Source organism: Colossoma macropomum, unplaced genomic scaffold, assembly GCF_904425465.1.
Source record: "Colossoma macropomum unplaced genomic scaffold, Colossoma_macropomum, whole genome shotgun sequence".
Taxonomy (NCBI): Eukaryota; Metazoa; Chordata; class Actinopteri; order Characiformes; family Serrasalmidae; genus Colossoma; species Colossoma macropomum.
The window spans coordinates 4,088,043-4,107,596 of NW_023494797.1; the positions used below are offsets into that span (position 1 = coordinate 4,088,043).

Genomic DNA, 19,554 nt, shown 5'->3' on the forward strand with positions numbered 1-19,554 from the left:
AATAAAAGAGACAAAGTGTTCTAGAGTGGAGGTGTGGTCGGGTCAGCTAATTCTGGGTTTTATTCAATACACAAGCACCTTGATGTGACTGAGTGTGTGTTAAATCAGTTCAGTTATTAACTAAACTAACCACACACACAAAAGTACAAAGCAGAGAAAAAAACAGACTGTCTTAGAATGAACATAAATAGCGCATTATTTCCTTCTGGTAGATGCAGGGATTACCTTCTGTCCATAGATTATTTACACAGGCGTAAATGACTCTCTATAGCATAACAAACATGACATGGTGAACATGAAGAAAAGGCAACACCTGGAAAATATTGAAACAGGTCAAAGTATGCACAATGCTCAGTGCAGGATTATGGAGAATGTCTTCTGAAGTACAGTATATGGTAGTTTTAAAATAATTATAATAATAATAGTAATAACAATAATAATAATAATAATAATAATAGTGTATTGCTTCCCGAAAGTCTGGAGGATTCCCCTTAGTATGAATGGGGGTCCTTCAGCATGACACCAGAAAACACTTAGAACGCTCCTTCATTAGCAAACACACACACACACACACACACACACACACACACAGACTGAAGCAGCACATGGCATCATTAATCTTACTTATATGCACGTTAAAAGAGGGGGCAAGACTCATAGCTATACAACAGAGAGAGAGAGAGAGAGAGAGAGAGAGAAAGGGAAGAAAGGGTGAGACAGAGAGAGTCAGAGGGCAATAGAGGGGATAGAGAGAGAGAGAGAGAGAGAGAGAGAGAGAGAGAGAGAGAGAGAGAGAGAGAGAGCAGCTGAAAGAAAAACTCAATGGTACATTAGTTTTAATGAGACCACCCTCATACCAGATCTGACAGACGTTTGTGGTCCGCGTCCTAGCTCATTTCTTTATGACTTTTTTTCCTTCCTCACTACTGCTCTGCCAAACCAACTGTGAGCGCAGAGCTAATTGTTTGCACTGTTGGATGCAGCTGTGTCCCCTGAGAGACGCCACACTCTGCCGGGATTCTGTGTTACTGGTGCCAGATGAACATGCTACATTTTTACCGAGACAGTCGAAGGTCAGAAGAAGAGAGAGGAGGAAGTCAAGTGAGAGAAACAGCTTAAGAAGATAAACTGCATTCATTCCCATCATACTGCTAAAGTCATTATATACTATCTGCTAGTCTACTCATCTGCTACAAATCTGGAGGGTCAAAGCACCTGGAGTACAACCTGCATGTACGACAACAGCTCCTAGAGACCACGGTCTCTTCTTCTCTCTCTCTCTCTCTCTCTCTGAATGTCACACATGTACCTCCATGCAAAAGTCTGGAATCAATATTTCCTACAATGTGAAACCAGTGTGGCTGCAGATGAATACTTTTTCAATACCGATACAGATAACCTTCAGTACTGGGCGATACTAGAACATATCGTATTGTTTAATATGCGCCTCTTAATTCAATATGCACATGTAACGTATTAGTTTGTCTACTGCATTATTATATAGTATTGTCCATTTATACTGTTTAATGCTACAATAAACTAAAAAGGAAACATTAACATATTAAAGGGCCCATTTGAATTATTTTTACATGATCATTTTTCAACCTCTCTATATGCCTTAGAGGTTTTTTTTTTTTGCTGTACCTTTAAGACTCACATATGAAAATGAGCTCTGTTCTGATTGGCTGTCCTGTACTGTGCATCATTCAAAAAGCAGTTCGGGCTGAAACACTCCTTGTAACTTCAGGGTAAAAGGGCGGAGCTGAAATGTGTTGGTTTTTGTGACATCACAAAAAATAATTAATGCAGAACGAACTGTTTTTGCAGCTTAGTTTCTATATAAGGACACTGTGGACTGAGGAGTGAATGGTATGTTTTGACATTTATGTATATCCGTCTAATTAGCCTATAGCACTTTAGCCCCACCCATTTATAAGCAGTATTTCAGCCAGTAACAGGGCAGCAAATCAGGTTATTTACATATATCAGTCTTATGCAAACAGGTTGTTAATTCTACGAGATGAAGAGAGGTTGCAAAATGGACATTTGAAATGAATTACGACTGTTTTTGATGCATAAACTCACAAATTTCTTAGCAAAATGCAAGTAATATGTAGTTTAAAGTTTACTAATCGTTAAATAGTTTAAAAATACTTTTGGGGTAGCTGTATATAAAATAGTGATTCCAAACTTTGGAATGGTATTGCACACACACACACACACACACACACACACACGCGCACACACACACACGCGCGCGCACACGCACACGCTTACTAGCTCCTCTGACAGCAGGCTTTAGGCATTGGTGAGTTATGGATGGATTGGAGACTGCAAGCCGCCACTGCTGTCATCCTGCACCTTAGGAATGAGACAGCTGGCACACACACACAGTTACACACATACACACACACACACACACACATACAGACCCCCCCCCCACATACACACAAGTAAAACTTTTCTCAACTTGCAAACACGCACCTGCACATCTGTCTGATTTCACTGTAGGTCATCTGTTTGAAAGGGAAACTTCACAACTCTATTGTGCAAAGATTCCATATATATTGTCATATACTACACTTAACTGCACTATAAATCTTTCATACTTAGTGGTCTTTACAAGAAAAAAAACTCAACATTTAAATCTAGAGCTGAGGAGCAACAAAAAAAAGCTTTACAGAATGAATAAAAATATCACATTAATAAAGCTTACAATGTTGACAGTACATTTCTTTTTGTTAAACACATACATACAAGTCTGTGGAAAATATGTATGATGACATAACTGTAGATCGGTGGCATATTAGAAAAGAAAGAAAACAAAAAAATAAAAAATAAGATCTAAATGATAATTTTTATCAACAATTATAATAATACTAGAGGTAGCAGCAGATTATGATTTTTTCCTCCTTCCTCACTCTGCATTCATGCACTCCTGTTTTGTTTTCTCTGAAGCTGAGTCCGGTATTGCATGAAGGGAAATTGGGTCTGATCCGTTTGTCCACTGGTGGGCTTTTCGTAGCGAAGTTTTTTCCGAATGCCGAACCAGAAGTGCTTTTCAAGTGGTTATCAAGTGGCAAGAACACAGGACTTGTGTCAGCAAAGACACCCTAGGCAATTGGGACACACACACACACACACACACACAGTACCAGGCAAAAGTTTGGACACACCTCCACATTTCAGTTTTACATATTTTAAAATAATACTGAAGAAATAAAAATGAAAAAAAGAAATATGAGCTAAGACATATTGAATTATGCAATGACCAAAAAACAAATAAAGCTATTTATTCTTCAAAGTTTCTAATATAAACCTCCCTTTTTCTTAATGCAGTGTTGCACCCTCTGCATTCTCTTAGCTTCGTTAGGAGCCACCTGAGATTAGGGATGTACCCAAATTGCGGCCACCTAAAATTTTTATAAAAAAGGGAAAAAAGTTTGACTGAAAAAATAAATTACAAAGAACCAAGTGTCAAAATCAATAACTTTACCAATAATTTAAGGCTAATAAAAATATGAAACTGTGATTAAAAATGCTGTTTTCCTTTCCTGTCCTGGTCAGTGTAGACACAGTAAAAACAGTGAGAATATATCGCCTGTGTGGAATTATTTCAGGGGTTTCTACAAGGGACATTAGACAAGTGAGTTGCAAAACAACAAAAGCAGAGTCCCTGCTACCACCATGACGTATTTTAAATTAAAAAAAAATCAAAAGGAATTCATTGCCCTGGATGACCAACTTCTCACTGTTGTCGTGGCACCTACTTTAGCCTTTGTACTTAAAAAATTTAGTACATTTATTTAATGTAAATTTATTTATTGTTAGTTTTTCAGTTTTTGGCCCAATGTGTCCTGAATTATGATTTTGCTGTCTGATAAGAATTTTAAATACGGTTTACGGTTTTAACTACCTGAGATGCTTTTCCAACTGTCTTGCAGAGGTTCTGTATATGTTGAGACCTTGGCAGCTGCTGAAAGCCACTTCTTAGAGGCATTTAAATAAATATTTCACAAATTCATATACAGGTCAACTTTGCTACTTTGTCTTGTCTTAAGCATAAGTCTTTATATCAAACATATATGAACACCATACATTCAAACAGGTGTGTCCAAACATTTCACTGGTACTGTACAGGAACACAGACATGCACACAAGGAGATTCTATCTAACATCTCCCTTTCCTTCATAGTTAACAATCCTTCATTTAACAGTCGTGACCCTTTTTAGGGACCTCAGCTTCACATAGACCGAAAGAGGGGCAACAAGAAGGACCAAGAGAACATAGGGGTGAGAAAAGAAAGAGATATAGCCCTTTCCAAGCCTGTAATCTGTCCAGAACCCTTTGCCATCCTAGCATTTGAAAAGACTGAAGGCTGTGTGACACAGACTCACACACACTTGCTCAACCGTCCATGTACATACAAAAGTACAATCAGCCACTTTAACTTGGTGTCCACTGTCCATCAGTTTTGGCTCAGCCATCGTATTCCAGACCTAATTCCTTCACTCATTCCTCCACTGAGCCTTGGGGTCCCAGGCTGCCAGTGGCGCTCCTCACGACTGGTAAAAGTGGTGATAGTGGTAATGGTGCTCATGATGGTGGTGGTGCTCGTGCCGCTGCACCACCTGTGCCAGGCCTCCTTCATACAGCACCATGCTGGGCAGCTCCCTCACCTGCTCCTTTTCCACCACGGGTCCAGTGGTCACTGCTGGACCCAGCGCCCGAGACGAGGGCCCTCCCTCCTTAGGCCGCTGCTTGTGCCGGCGGTAGGGTCCCGAGCTCTGATGGGGTCCGGCTTGAACAGGCAGGGCCGGGGGCGGAGGGGCACCCCTCTTCATAACCCTGCTGGAAGAAGCCTGTGCTGGGGGAGTGCGATGGTGGGGTTTGGGTGAGCGGAAGCCATGTGTGTGGCGAGTGGAGTCCAGGGCTCGGGGGCGAGGACACAGACCGTCCTGCAGGGCTGGAGTTTCTGTGGAGATGGTGTGTGACCGGCGGTGGTGGGATGAGGGGTAGGCGTGGCCATTCTCTGGTTCATGGGACCTGGAACGCGTCTGATTGGCTGAGCGTGGGGCATGTTGGTCAGGTTTGGGTGGCTCAGAGATGGGCGCAGCTGGAAGAACATATATGTTTGTTTTATTTTATCACAGTTATACAGTCGTTTGCAAAACTTTAACACTGCTGGTCAAATTACATGTTTTGTTGAGTTTGTAACACATCATCTAAAGGGAAATATAACCTAAATATGTAATTTTTCTGCACATTTTATTGCACAATATAGATTTATTTGCTGAATTTAACATATTTGAAAAACTGAAATATGTTAAATTCAGCAAATAATCAGTAATTGTGCATCAAAATATGCAGAAGTGTGTTCTCTGTAGTAGATGTGTACATAAATACTTTTTGTCACAAAAGCCGTTATGGTCCATTGTCAAGGCATTGCAAGTTCACGTTTTATAGCAGAAACAGTGAAATGCTGGTGTTGTTCTCGAACAGAACCCGATAAATCCATTCAGTGAATCAGTATTCAGATCAGGTGACGCAACACTGCCGTTTTAGGCAGAATCTGAAATGACACCTTTCTCCCTGCAAAGTACACAATGTAGGTCTTAAAATAATGACTACTGCGTCTAAACAGTGCACAGGATGTCTAGCAAAGAACCACTTTGGATTCAGCCAGGTGTGCACAATTCCATACTGGACATAAAGTGGAATTTTGGGTGTTAAAGCCAAAATTTCATAACTCACCATTTGGCTAAATGGCTTACTACCTTTCAGTGACCCCTCTACCACAGCAGACATTTTGTGCTTGGGTAGTTTTGACTTTTCCAGGCAGACTATCCATTCACTACACACACTATATGGAGAAAAGTATTGGGAAACCCAGTTCAGGTGTTTCAGCCACACCCACTGCTAACAGGTGGAAAAAATTAAGCACATAGCCTTGCAATCTCAATAGACAAACACTGGCAGCGGAATGGGTCATACTGATGAGCTCAGTGACATTAAATATGGCACTGTCATAGGATGCCACCTCTGTCACAGTTTGTGAAATTTCTGCCCTGCTAGATCTGCCCCTGTCAACTGTAAGCGGTATTATTGTGAAATGGAAGCAACAACAGCTAGGAGTAATAACAGCTTAGCCACGAAGTGGTAGACCACGCAAACTCACAGTGGGCAGCTGAGTGCTGAAGTGCACAGTGCCTATCCTCTGTTGAATCACTTAAGGGGGGGCCGAGAGTTTAAATGTATTCTGTGGAGTGACAAATCATGCTTCTCCATCCGGCAGCCTGACGGACGAGTCTGGGTTTGGCACATGCCAGGAGAACGTTACCTGCCTGACTGCATTGTGCCAACTATAAAGTCTGGTGGAGGGATAATGTTATAGGGCTGTTTCTTAGGAATTGACCTAGGTCTCTTAGTTCCAGTGAAGGGAAATCTCAATGCTTCAGCATATCAAGACATTTTGGACAATTGTATGCTTCCAACGTTGTGGGAACAGTTTGAGGAAGGCCCTTTTCTGTTCCAGCATGACTGTGCCCCATTGCACAAAGCAAGGTCCATAAAGGCATGGCTGGGTGACCGCACAGAACCTTGACCTCAACCCTATCGAACACCTTTGGGATGCCTTAAAACAGAGATTACAAGCCAGACCCTCTCGAACAACATCAGTGTCTGACCTCACAAATGCTCTTCTGGATGAACAGGCAAAACTCCCAAAGACATACTCCAAAATCTTGTAGAATGCTTCCCAGAAGAGGGGAAGCTGTTATAGTTGCAAAGGGGGGACCAACTCCATAGAAATATTTATGGATTTGGAATGGGATGCCATAAAAGCTTCTGTCAGTATAATGTGTAGGTGTCCCAATACTTTTGTCCATTTAGTGTATTTTTTATTGACCTCACAATGTACCTATATAATGTAACTAATTTGATTTACCACCTCGCCATGCAAAAATCCATTGAGTAAAATCAATCGCAGTGTTTATTGGCAGATATACAAGAGGGAAGCTCCCTCATGGAAAACTCATTTGCCATGAATCAATTTTGACCCATCCACAATTGAGATGTTTTGCACAGTTTGTAAACAGAGTGCTTTAACAAATCCTGCAGGGCAGTGAAAAGTCTCTTAGCTTGCTAGCTTTAGCAGTTTTTTTTAGCCAGTTTTTCTGTTTTAGACCAAACATCAGTCTAACGGCTCAGCTGGACAAGCTCATGCACCCTCACACCAGTATAAAAAATTCTGAAAATTGTAACACAGTTGTTTATAATATACTGCTAATCTCACCCGTTCCAAAGCGTGAGGTGTAGTTCTCAATGCCAGCCAGGTCCAAATAATGGTTCCTCCTCTCCAGGTTTTCGTCTACACAGTGCCTCTGGCAGCCCTGCTGCGTGTGGTGGTCACTATGGTAACGCCTACAGCAACAAGAAATGGAAGTGGTGAAGGATCAAGGACAATGTTATTTTTCATTAGTCTTACATGCAGAATGTAATCAAATGCTTTGTTACTAAAGATTTTACCTTAAGGTTCTAAACAGTGCTCGGCTATCCCATGAATCAGACCAAACAGAGTGCTTTAAATGAGCATACTGTTTGTTTTAGTACTAAAAACTAGCCTGTGAGTTGCAGCAGGACTTTGGAAACATTAAACACTCCTGAAGAGCTTTATATTATCTGCATTGTTCTCCATGTAAATGATTATCTTATCTGTTGTCCTGTGTCACCTTAGTGTTTACAAGAAAGTCACATGACATCTTCTGCTTAAAGGACTCATATCCTAAATTTCTTTTCTTGCATTTTGCATTGCTTTTTCCCTTGATGTCCACTTATGATGTTTTTCCAAGCTCTCTTTATCCCTAAGAATTAAAGAGGCTGTGTTTATTACTCTGCCTTTAAGACTGACACATGTAAATTATAACCAAGCTTTACTGTCTGCCCTGTATTGTGCCTCATCCAAAAGGTCTGGGCTGAAACACTTCTTATGACAGTGTCAATGGGTGGGGCTAAATGGATATAGACTGAATCTGTGGATGTGTGACAAAACAATGAATTCGAATTGAGCTGTGTTTACAGCTTAGTTTCCATACTTGGACTCTAAGGACTGGAGATACATTATGAAAATGTCGCAGTGTTTACATACAACATTAAACTCTTTTATTTAAAAAAAAAAGTAAATCATGGACGACGTTCTTCACCATGATACGGGCCCTTTAAAGTGGAAAAATTCACTGACACAATAAATGTTACAGTTATAAGCACTGCAGTTGTTTGAGTTCTGATCATAAGGAAAGCGAATAGTGCAGCTCGGTACCTCAGCAGGGCTCTGGACTTCTTCTCTGAGCTCTTGGGCTCCTCAAAGCACTTTTCTCCCTTGAGTCTGGGGTGTGGTGTGTCTAAGAAAGCCAGGGAATGCAAGAAAGAAAGAGAGAGAGAGAAAGAATGAGAGAGAGAGAAAGAGAGAGAGAGGCTATTATCAAAGGAAACTGTGCTGAGCTCGTCAGCATCACACACGTGCACACACACGCACACCCACACACACACACACGCACAGTCACACAGACCAACCAAAGAAAGAAACAAACCTTTGTTCCCTGCTTTCTACTTTGAAGATTTATAAAAGAGGAAAAACAACAATGCTTCATTTATTCTATTTTCAACTGAGGGGGCTCATATAAAGCCAAACACACACTCTCCTTCTTTTTCTGACACACACACAGACACACACACATAGAAGAGTTCATTAATGTGGAGGGATCTGATGCAGTTTGAAGATTGCCTCAGTTTTCAAACACCGTCACTTTCAAATGCACAATGCATATAAATAGTTCAAATGACAGCTCATAAACAAACACACTCTCTCTCTCTTTAATCCTCCCCTTTTTCACCCTCATTGCTCATGTTCATCATGTCACGCATTCCAAAAATTAAGCTAAATGCAGCCATCTTTCAGTTTTCACACTGAAATAAGAAAGGAGAAGATGAGAGGGCGTAGCTTGAGAGTTGTCAGAAGCTGCTCTGATGTACAAAAGCCATTCAGCTTTGAAGGCTACACACAATTGTCAGGTACCTCTCTCGCTTTCGCACACTTCAATTCAAGCCTTTTCCCATGCTTTCTTTTTTAACTACTATTCTTCTACTATTTTACTCTCTCTCCCTACCTGTATTGGTCTGAGTACAATTCCGCAATCGTTGGCTGGCGTCCGGTGCGACAGACAGTTTCACCCGGAGTGTTTTGCTGCTGCTGGGCGAGTGATTCACTGAGGCATCCACAACCTCATAGATAGTGTGCAGCAAACTAGTGATATCCTGAAAGAGCGAGAGGGAGAGATAGAGAGAAAGAGAGAGAAAACTGGGTCAATCACAGTAATTTGTGGTCAACAGCACAGATTTGTAAAATGTGTACAAAATTGTGTACCAGCTTTTAAATACTATATATATATATATATATATATATATATAATTACCCTTATTAGTCCCACAATGGGGAAATTTCATCTCTGCAATCTAACCCATCCATGCAGTGAAACACCACATACACACTAGTGAAGACACACACTAGGGGGCAGTGAGCACACTTGCCCGGAGTGGTGGGCAGCCCTATCTGCAGCGCCCGGGGGCAGTTGGGGGTTAGGTGCCATGCTCAAGGGCACCTCAGTCACGTGCTGTTGGCTCAGGGGTATATATATATATATATACATATATATATATATATATATATATATATATATATTAGGGGTGCAAGAAAAACTTGATTCTTAGATGCATCGCGATGCGGACGTGAACGATTCTGAATCGATTCACAAATTTCAAAAATCGATTTTCTCAATATTTAATATATACCGTAATCTTGACGGAATGCAAAAGGCTGAACTGGAAGTGGGTAAGTGCAGCTCCTGGACAGTCTGTGGCAGCACATAACAAAAACACTACTGGATGAGTGAGAAATCCGAGCGGCTCCCTCTGCGTTAAAGCCAGGTTAGATCAGGAGTCACAACACAAATGTTAAGAAGAGCCATTTTGTCTTTCAACAAAGTCAAACCACCTTGGGAGCCGCAACATTTAATGTCCAGTATGTGTTAATGTCCTAGTATGGGCTAAAAATATAAACGAGAGCGCAGATTTACTTCGCTCTGCTTTAAGCTTTAGCTATAGCCGCTTTCCTCCCATCTCCGCCAGAAAACTTTTCTTCAAAACTAGAAGAGTTTCTTGTAAAATGTCTCACGAGGCTGAGGTCGCTTCTCATTCGCCAACTTCTCGTTCTAATTCTCCCGTTTCACCTTAAATTCTGCCTTAGACGCCGAATGTAACTGCCGGACCATTTAAGGTGGAACGGGAAAATTCAAAAGAGAAGCGAGTTCATTTTCGCAACTTTTTTTTAACTCTCGTTGCAGATTTAACCAACCGCACTGCTTATAAATGCGAATCTCTGTTTTTTCGTTCGCTACTGGCGAGGCCAGATCTCGGTGCTATGTGACCTGCTGTCTGCTGTCTGTTCTCAGTCGTTGAGAACCAGGGCTTTCGCGCTATGCTGCACACTTTAGAGCCGAGATTCAGCATCCAGTCCCTGATGTAGGAACAAAACCTTGTATCTCCAATTTTTTTTGTCTTTCAGTTTTTGTCATAACCTGAAAATGCCCGGTGCCCTTTACATTGAGTGAGTTTACATGCATTTAATAATCCGATAATGGGAAACTCCGGGTCTACATGAGTCAGGCAGTATCAGGCATCGGATTTCTGCTTTGCAACAAGCCAATAGACTCACAGAAGAACACATGAGGTAAACGTAATGTAAAATCAAACTTCATGCTGTGGCTTTAAACACTTTACCTGAAAATATGAACATACATCATCTAGAAGATAAAGAATATTTAAATCCTTCATTTTGTCGAGCATGTAGTTGGTTTCAGCGTCGCCCAAAAAGTGTTTTGCTGCCATCTCGCACCAAAGCCACTTGCTTATTTTCAGGCGCAGACTGAGAAATCCGAAAGAAATCTGAGTAAGAGTATATATGTGCTGAGAAATCTGATTGCTGAGCTAAAATCCAGCTCTCTTTATCGGATTTCTTAATCGGATTTCTAGATTGGAGTATGGTGTTTACATGACCATTTGAATAACTGGATAACTGCAGAAATTTGATTAAGATCGGATTATTTAGTGCATGTAAACACACTCATCGTGTGTAAATTTCATAATGAATGGACCATAGAAATGGCCCAAAACTAAAAAAAAGTCTGGTTAGATTAAGTCACATTAAAAGTAAGGAATATTTTTTCCTTTTCTTATAAAGTTACCATTTTGGAGAAATGAGGTTTGGTTCTGACAGCAGCGATATATATTATTTAAATATATAGTATTCAATTCATTAATTAATAAATAGCATTTAACAATACTCAGCCCTGTGCACAGTACAGTTTGCCATAACAATGGTCCCATGTCTCCCAAGATAATGTTAAAAAAACTTACACAAACATGCAGCCTCATAACAAACTGGAAGGCTTTATGTGTGAGTTTGTGAAGGTAGATAACTTATAAATACAGAATGTAGGATGCATTTGAGATGTGCTCTTACTTCTCTCGTGACCTTGCCATTATTGTCAAAGTCATACAGAGTAAACGTCCACTCCTGTCTGTTATCCTCCTCAACTGAAACAGCACACTCCAGCTCCTGATCAAGAATCAGATTAACATGTACAAACCATTATCAACATGTAACTGGTTATTCAGGACAGAGGTGCACTCTAATTGTTTAAAATACTGTCACTGTCAGAGTAGAAATATTTACTATCCTCTGATAGACAAACTATTAGTCTAGAGGCAAAAGACTGGACATCACTACTTATAGTGTGTGATCTCATATTATTACCTCAAACTGTAGCTGTTTGTGTGGGCCAGCGGGGACGGCGCTCTCTCTTTCCTGCATCTTCTCCTCTGTACCGCAGCTGTCAATCTTCTCAGGGGGCAGGGCCACTACAGAGGGGGGCAGAACACAAACAGGATGTCATGCATGTTCCAAAGACACTGTATAGAATTAGAAGTGTTATGACTGCTCTAGTTTTCTCTGTTCTTTTTAAGGCTGTTACAGAAAGAGAGAGAAGAGAAATCAAACAAAGAGAGAGGCAGAGGGACAGAGAAGGGAGAAGAGGGAAGGAGAATTCCAACATAATAGCAAGTGGACTGAAGCATCACCTCATTCTTCACCATAACAAGCACAAGAAATCAGGCACACATAACACTAGCTATAGATCTTATGTCTTTTGTTATTACATTACTGTAAGGTTGATTCAAACAGGACTGCTGTAGCAAATTATACAAGGGAATTCACCCCGGGATTATTACCTGCCCAGGTAAACCTAATCTAGTTCAAATAGGGCTTAAAAAGTGGGCTAAACTACTCAATCTAGACTCTACTACCCCATAAGCAGAAACACAGCTAACAAAGTGTTTACATGTGAAAAAACAAGCCATAACTTGTAAACACGTTTTTTTGCACACTTCACATGTGAAATAGGTGATTTTTCTGCGAAGTTTACAAATAAACATTACAATGTTCCTAACTTCATTTTCACTATTAGGATTGAGTATCGAAATTCAAAACTTTGAAGGTAATGACTGAACTTCAATATTACAGAGTATTACAGAGTTTCGAAACATTCCAAGTGAGGCTGTACGATATTGATATAAAATATGATGTTTGATAAAGCTGTCATATATCAAGAGGACGATGTGAGAAGCGATTCATTATTATTAACATATTGTGCCTCTGACTGGATGTGACACAAGTACAGACGTTTTATTAGATGTGTCGGCAGAAATCTAACTAACCTCTCCTTTAAGCAAATAGGATACAAAATTACAAAAGCATTCTCTATTGGGCATAATAAAAAGAAATGAAGTACTAACAGCTACTTACATCAGAACTGCAAGCACATTACCTCAACAGCTTATAAAGACTTCAAAAACAAATAAATATATAAAGGCACATAATTATTTTTTTAATTTATTTTTGTTTAGTTATTAAATATGTTTGTTGTATCATTACTGCCTTGCACACTTAAAACAATACTGGGTGCGAGAACAATCCTAATGTTTGAAGTTACTCGTCTCCCACATGGGAGAGCAGCAGGGTTTAACCCCAGAGCAGAGATGCACTTCTAGGCTTCTAGAATGGCTTCTAATGGTTTGTGCTGGCAATGTAATGATGTCTCTCTGGCTCTGTGTGTATTTGGTAATTTGCTAAGTTTATCATGAACACTAATATCGCGATAACTATGCGATTTATTGTGCAGCCCTAATTTTAAGTCCAACCTCAGTAGCTGATCTTTTCAGTGCCAGTAAGCCAATAAGCATGACTGTTCAAAAATCTGGACTGCTGATTGGCTCTTTAAATTACATTCCCTATGCATGTTAATGTCAGCACTTAATTAGTCTGTACATTTATAGCATCTCACATTCATTTCTGTTTTAAGTCACACCCACTTTCAGTTTGTGATTTTAAAAGAAGGTATCGAAAAAAAGGTATTGTTCAGGATTATCAATAAGATATTGGTATCTGTATGGAAAACTTATGAACGACATGCAGCCTGAGTCACTATTAGTTCAGCTCAGATAACGATCATTCTATGGGAAAGATGAGCCACTCTTGGTAAATTCTCAAATTTCGCAGCTGTGCTGTTCGTGGGTTGTGATTCGTGTGGGAGATGTTGCAGACGGCAGCAGTAGATCTAACGCTGAGCAGGGAGGAGGCTCTACTCCACGCCAGCCTGTGTCCTGCAGGCTAAATCCTCCCCCCTGCCCCCAATCCCCACGCTTTGAAGTTCCATTCTCAAACCTTTTGGCCAAGGATCAGTCCGTCTGTTAAACAGAATCTCTAATTAATTAAGCAAAGTCAAATCTAAAACAGTGTTTGTTGTGTGAGCCAAAGGGATCGGCAGACACAACAGTGTCTCTCTCTCGCTCCCCACACCCCCCTTCTGCTGATCTGCTCAGATCAAAGAGGACCTGTCCTGTCCCTCGGCAGAGAGAAGAGAGGGAGTGATAAAAAAAGAGAAAGAAAAGCGCCAGAGAATGAAAGGAATCGTCCCAGGGAGCTTTTACAGACTTTTTTTTTTCAGGGAAATAGCAGCGGCTTTGGGCTTTTGATCAGGGCTAGATACTCAAAGGCAACATTGTGAGTGAGGGCAAAAATCTGCTCGCCAGCCCGTCCGCAATGTTTCTGAGATACTTATCTGGAGGGGTAATGAGTAGCCTGAAGGGGTTACAGTAGCCCAGCGCACACACATAAGTGTGAAGCATGCGAGCACACAGCAGCACATGGCCACAGGTACAGTCATACAGACTCTCTCTTTCTGTCTTTTTCACACACATACACACAGGTTGGTCCTGAACTGTGGACCCTGACAAAAAGTTCAGGGGAGAGTCGTTAGCACTGCTTCAGTCTTGCGGGCCCAGATGTGATCATGAAAAGTGAATGTCTCATGACAACCATTAGAGATTTGGGGCTAAATGTGTGTGGAAACATACTTATTGGGAGTAAATTTTTTTAAACCAATCCAGATCATGGTGGTGGAGCTCAAACTAGGAGCACAGCTAGTTAAGGGGAGACTGGCCACTTTCTATTTCTCTGATTATATAAAAAAACATGACTACAAAAATTATTAAGCATTAACGAAGAGTGATTTTGCACAAAAGCTTTATAAAAGCTCATTTTGGACTCACTTGGGAGAGCCCTTCAGCTTTTAACAAACCCCAAAGACATGTTTTGTGTTGCAACTCTCCACACTAGGGAGGCGATTATGCACTCGTCAACATTGCCCAAAGGGCAACAAGCCCGTTTTCAGCCTGTGGACGTAACGTAAGTTAGCTCAGCATGCCTGAAAAGTCTCATACAAAGTCTAATTAAGCATGCAGATTCTAAACAAATAAAAAAGGAAAGGAAAAACACTTCAGGAACGTTTTACTAGCTAGCTTGTTTAGCTTTTGTTATCAACTACTCTGGATGATAAAACAGCACTGACTAGAGGAATCTTAAGGCGGTTTTTGTAGGGCCGTACCCTTGTTTTGCAGCAGATTTTGCCTTAACTCAGCATCAAAAGTTTAACAAGTTGTCCCCAGACATGTTAGGAGATCATGTCTGGTCTCAAAAGACAAGCATTTCACATGTAAGCTCACCTTCAACAGAGCACCAAGAATGTTTACGCTACTCAAGACACAACAGTACCACTACAAGATCAGTTACTTGCATACATCTGAAGAAAGGAACCAGCCAGCAGACTTCCAGCCTCTTCTGATGTCTGAAGTTTCAGAACTCTCATTTTGCTAGCCTTGCTGTCTTTTAATCCCAAACGTTTTGTTTGGAGGATCATCCTATAGCCACAGGCAGAGGAGAGTGTGTAGAGTTTATACTGTCACCAACCATTTCTCTCTCTCGTTTCCCTTGCTCTCGCCTCTACTCCCTCTCCGTCATCCTTTCTTCCCTCTCTTGTCTGTCTCCTGAGTTTTCTTGCTTACCATGTGCATCACTTTATGGCCACAATTTACTCTTCTTCTAACCGATACTTCCAGTACGATAAAGCACCTTGTCACAAAGGACATGTCATCTTAAACTGATTCTATGAATATTATAAAGAGTGCAGTGTATGTCAGTGGCCTCCAGATTTCAATCCAATACAACACCCTTGGGACGTGGTAGAACTGGAGATTCACAGCATGACTGTGCAGCTGCTGAATCTGCAATTATATGACTAAGTGAAAACTTTATCAGCAAATTAAAAAGTATATATTAGGCCTATGAGTGTTGGTTTGAGGTGTTGCTATTTTGGAGTCACTATATCGATTCCATCCTAGACAGCAACACATTTGCAATATCGCACAGGTGTGGGATTATCAGCAATGTGACAGGATTAAATAAACTTTTCACTCAAACTTGTGAAATAGGGGTCAACAATAACAAATGCCTAAATGCACAGAGCAGGAAAGACGTAAAGCAGGCAAGCTGGCACTTACTTACATTTGTAAGATGTTTCTATAAGCAAAAAAATTTGTTGAGAACAGTATAAGCTCTTTTCGAGACAGTAAACTCTCAATGCACTTGCCCGATCAGGCAAACTGGGGAAAAAGTTAAAGCTGAACTGTGTGAAAACATCTGAAATGCACAGTGCATGAATTTGAAGTTAATGCTAATGTCCTATGTGACAGCCTGATACTGCTACTAATGGCAAAGCAATTTCCAAGGAAAAAGTTGGGAAAATGGGGTCCAGCATTCACCCAGGACTATTTGTTCTTTCTTATTGTGTTTTCCTGTGCAGTTCAACAAGTGATGCTTAATTTCATACCAAATTCATATTTCATGAATTCTTGTTGGGCACCCAAGTGATGTGATTTAGTGCTTTATTATCTCCCTAATCAATACACAGCATAAATACTCAGGTATAACAAGTTTATTGTTGCTGTCATAACAAAACCTTTTGACTCCATGTATTTGTTTTTCAATACCATGTGAAAACATCAGCTGCCAGCTTTGTGAATATTGTATGATGAATGGACCAATAGAAATGGTGCAAAATTGAAAGAAAATATCATTACATTAATGTACATTAAGTTAAAAGCATGAAGCGAATCTATAAAGTTTCCATTTCAGAAAAACGAGGTTATCTTATGCCGGCAACGATTATTATCTTGCAGAGATTATAGCAGTATATGATAAAGTGAGCTTTAAAACTTTAAAACTACTTATTCTAATCGAAGCTCAGACACAGCGAGCTCACTTCGCTAAGATACTACTAACCCATCTAAAACCTCAGCTTATTCTCAACCAATCGCATCTCTCTACGACTGACCTTAGATACCACACACTACAAATGGGCCAATCACAATCAAGCGCGAGCTAAAGGTGGGCTTACGTGCGTAATGATCGAGAGGCCCTTGCTTGTGACCTTTAATGACCTTTCGGCCGTACAAACAAACCAAACCCAACCAATCATGCGTGGGAAATCTCTAGAGGGCTTAACGGAGGGACTCGTCCCTCGTTCCGGGAGTGCCCCGGGTGACCTCTCTGCTCTTTTCCAGCCGAGATGCTACAACAGAAAATGAGAACAAGAGAGAGAGAAGCAGCCCCACTTCTCTCAGGCTCTAACCCAGGGGTCAAATCACAAAGAATAAGAACAGTTGGAACTGCACTGAAAAATAGACAACGTGGTGAAACATGGGCAGAGAAAGAAAAAGTGTGTGTGTGAGAGAGAGCGAGAACGAGAGAGAGAGAGAGAGAGAGAGAGAGAGAAAGAGAGAGAGAGAGAGAAAGAAAGAAAGAGAGAGAGAGAATGAGAACAGGAAAGCAACAAATGGGCAGAGGAGCAAGACTGAATTGAAATGGTGAGGGAGAAAGACAGACAGAGAAAAAGCAAGAAAACAGCAGCTTATACTTTAGTTCAGACCTTCGTAGACTGCTGACTTCAATGTCCAAAACATTCACAGGACTATTTTCTTCAGTGATTCAGTGTAAAGGGGGTGATCAATTTTTTACACAGATTCCACATTTTACTTTTCAAGAAAAAAGAACTAAAACTATTATTGTTTTGTCTATGGTCAGTGCGGACTTGTTTTGACTGTCTAGGGTTGTTTTTTCCTTGGAACAACATGGCATGAGGTTAAAACTAAGAAATTCAGCTGCAGCCACATCTATATACACCTATTTATATATATATATATATATATATATATATATATATATAAAACCACACACACACACACACTTAGCTGTTTGATTACCCATTGGCCAAATAAGAACTCTCTGCTATGTGACATACAGAGGTTTGAGAGTAGGGGTGGACAATATGATGATATGTTATTGTTATCGTTTTAAATGATCACACCATTGTCAGTACTTAAAGAACACTGCTGTTTCTTTCTTCAAATACGTCTCATTACAAAAGGAGCAAAATTGCATTTTGTGCAGTAGAGTTTGTAATTGTCTGTTCCAACTTATTAAATCTCAGAAAAACAAAACATTGTGATACATATCATATCGTGAACATCATTTTCAAGTATTCTCATATAACATTTTTTGCCAAATCGCCCACTCCAATTTGAGACAAAGAAAAGAAGATGAACTTATTGGAGAGTCTTACCTTCTAAACGATAATGTTCATCACTAATACCCTCAGCACAAGCTTCTTCCAGTGGGTCCTATGACAAAGGGAGAGAGAGAGAGAGAGATGAGTGGTAGCCAAAGGTACTCTGAAGAACACTTCAGAAGAACATGACAATAGCAATGATACATAGACAGTGATGACGAGGATACCAAAAACACACACCCACATATTCTCTCTTTAGAGTGCTGTAAACATTTGGATGAAATTATAAAAAAGAGAAGTGTGAGATGATAGCTGGTGATTTTGAAGTGTACCTACCCAGTACCCTGTATCTACCCAGTGAGAACTGAACATGTATTTTTATATTGTAATACATGTTCAGTTCTCACTGGGTAGATACAGGGTACTGGGTAGGTACACTTCAAAATCATGTGTGTGATGTATTGTACTGTAATGTAAAGTCAATTTTTGCAGTTTCACACTGTATGATTTATGACTAAGAAATCTGGGCCTAGTAAAGTAAAAAGACAGCAGCTGCAAAGCTAGTTTTGGAATCGCAGCAACAGGTTTTCAAAACACAAAGCTGTCTGTCAACTGCTAAAAGAATGTACAAGTTTGATAATGTAGTTTGCTTATTTACTCACTATTATGACTTAAGGCACATCACCCCACCCACTACCATCTAAAATTAAACAAAATGTTAACGACAGTCTACCTATTTAGATCACAATAATTATGTGTCTGATAAACCACCGGCCAAATAAAGAAGTCACACAGATTCCTGAGAACGCTTGCTATGCAACATACATATTTTGATGAAATACACAATTTAATATATTATTTGAATGAACTCACTTTAATCTTTTGAGATTTATAGATTTTCTAAACTATATTATAGATTTTCTAACCTGCTGAGATATTTTGTTAAGAAACTGAATCTTTCTGTGAGTCATGAGTGTACCATATCTATATGAGGGGGCCCAATAAAGATTTTAGGGGGCCTGGTTGCCGAATACTTAGCCGGTTGCCTGAGACACTGTTTTATGTTTACTCCGAGATAAAGTTTTGGCCTAAAACGCATTTTTTGAAATTCATCTTGGTACGTTGTAAAGCAAAACAGTACCTGAAGAAATTTTTTTTTTTTTTTCAGATTTACCATTATTTTACCATTATCAATATCACGTATAAAACATATATAAAAGACATTTAGGTTCGCTGGTGGTTTGAAAAGTAAAATGGCTATATTTATGTTGTAGACACTGGAACCCTGGGTTCCTGTCTCCACCACTATAAAGAAATCTGAGTCATTAAGTTTCTCAAGAACAGAGCATTTCACATCAAACCACTTTAAAACACTTCAAGATCTCAAAGATTAAATTATGTGAAAATTTTGAAAAAATTATGGAATTCCCCTTTAAATGACTGTATTCAGGCTCTGCTGACTCAAACTTGGCGCTCAAA

General features: G+C 40.0%; 1 protein-coding gene across 1 annotated transcript in view; it reads right to left on the reverse strand.

Moving 5' to 3' along the window:
- Positions 1–1,814: 1,814 nt before the first annotated feature.
- nkd1 (NKD inhibitor of WNT signaling pathway 1) overlaps positions 1,815–19,554 on the reverse strand; it is a 45,593-nt gene continuing 27,853 nt past the window's right edge. Inside the window, exons 4-10 of the mRNA XM_036584063.1 lie at positions 18,130–18,187; positions 11,871–11,974; positions 11,577–11,672; positions 9,166–9,313; positions 8,319–8,400; positions 7,296–7,423; positions 1,815–5,117 (exon numbers count right to left, since the gene is read on the reverse strand). Of these exons, the coding sequence (XP_036439956.1) occupies positions 4,561–5,117; positions 7,296–7,423; positions 8,319–8,400; positions 9,166–9,313; positions 11,577–11,672; positions 11,871–11,974; positions 18,130–18,187 (1,173 nt within the window). The 3' untranslated portion in view covers positions 1,815–4,560. The remainder of the gene's footprint in view (positions 5,118–7,295; positions 7,424–8,318; positions 8,401–9,165; positions 9,314–11,576; positions 11,673–11,870; positions 11,975–18,129; positions 18,188–19,554) is intronic.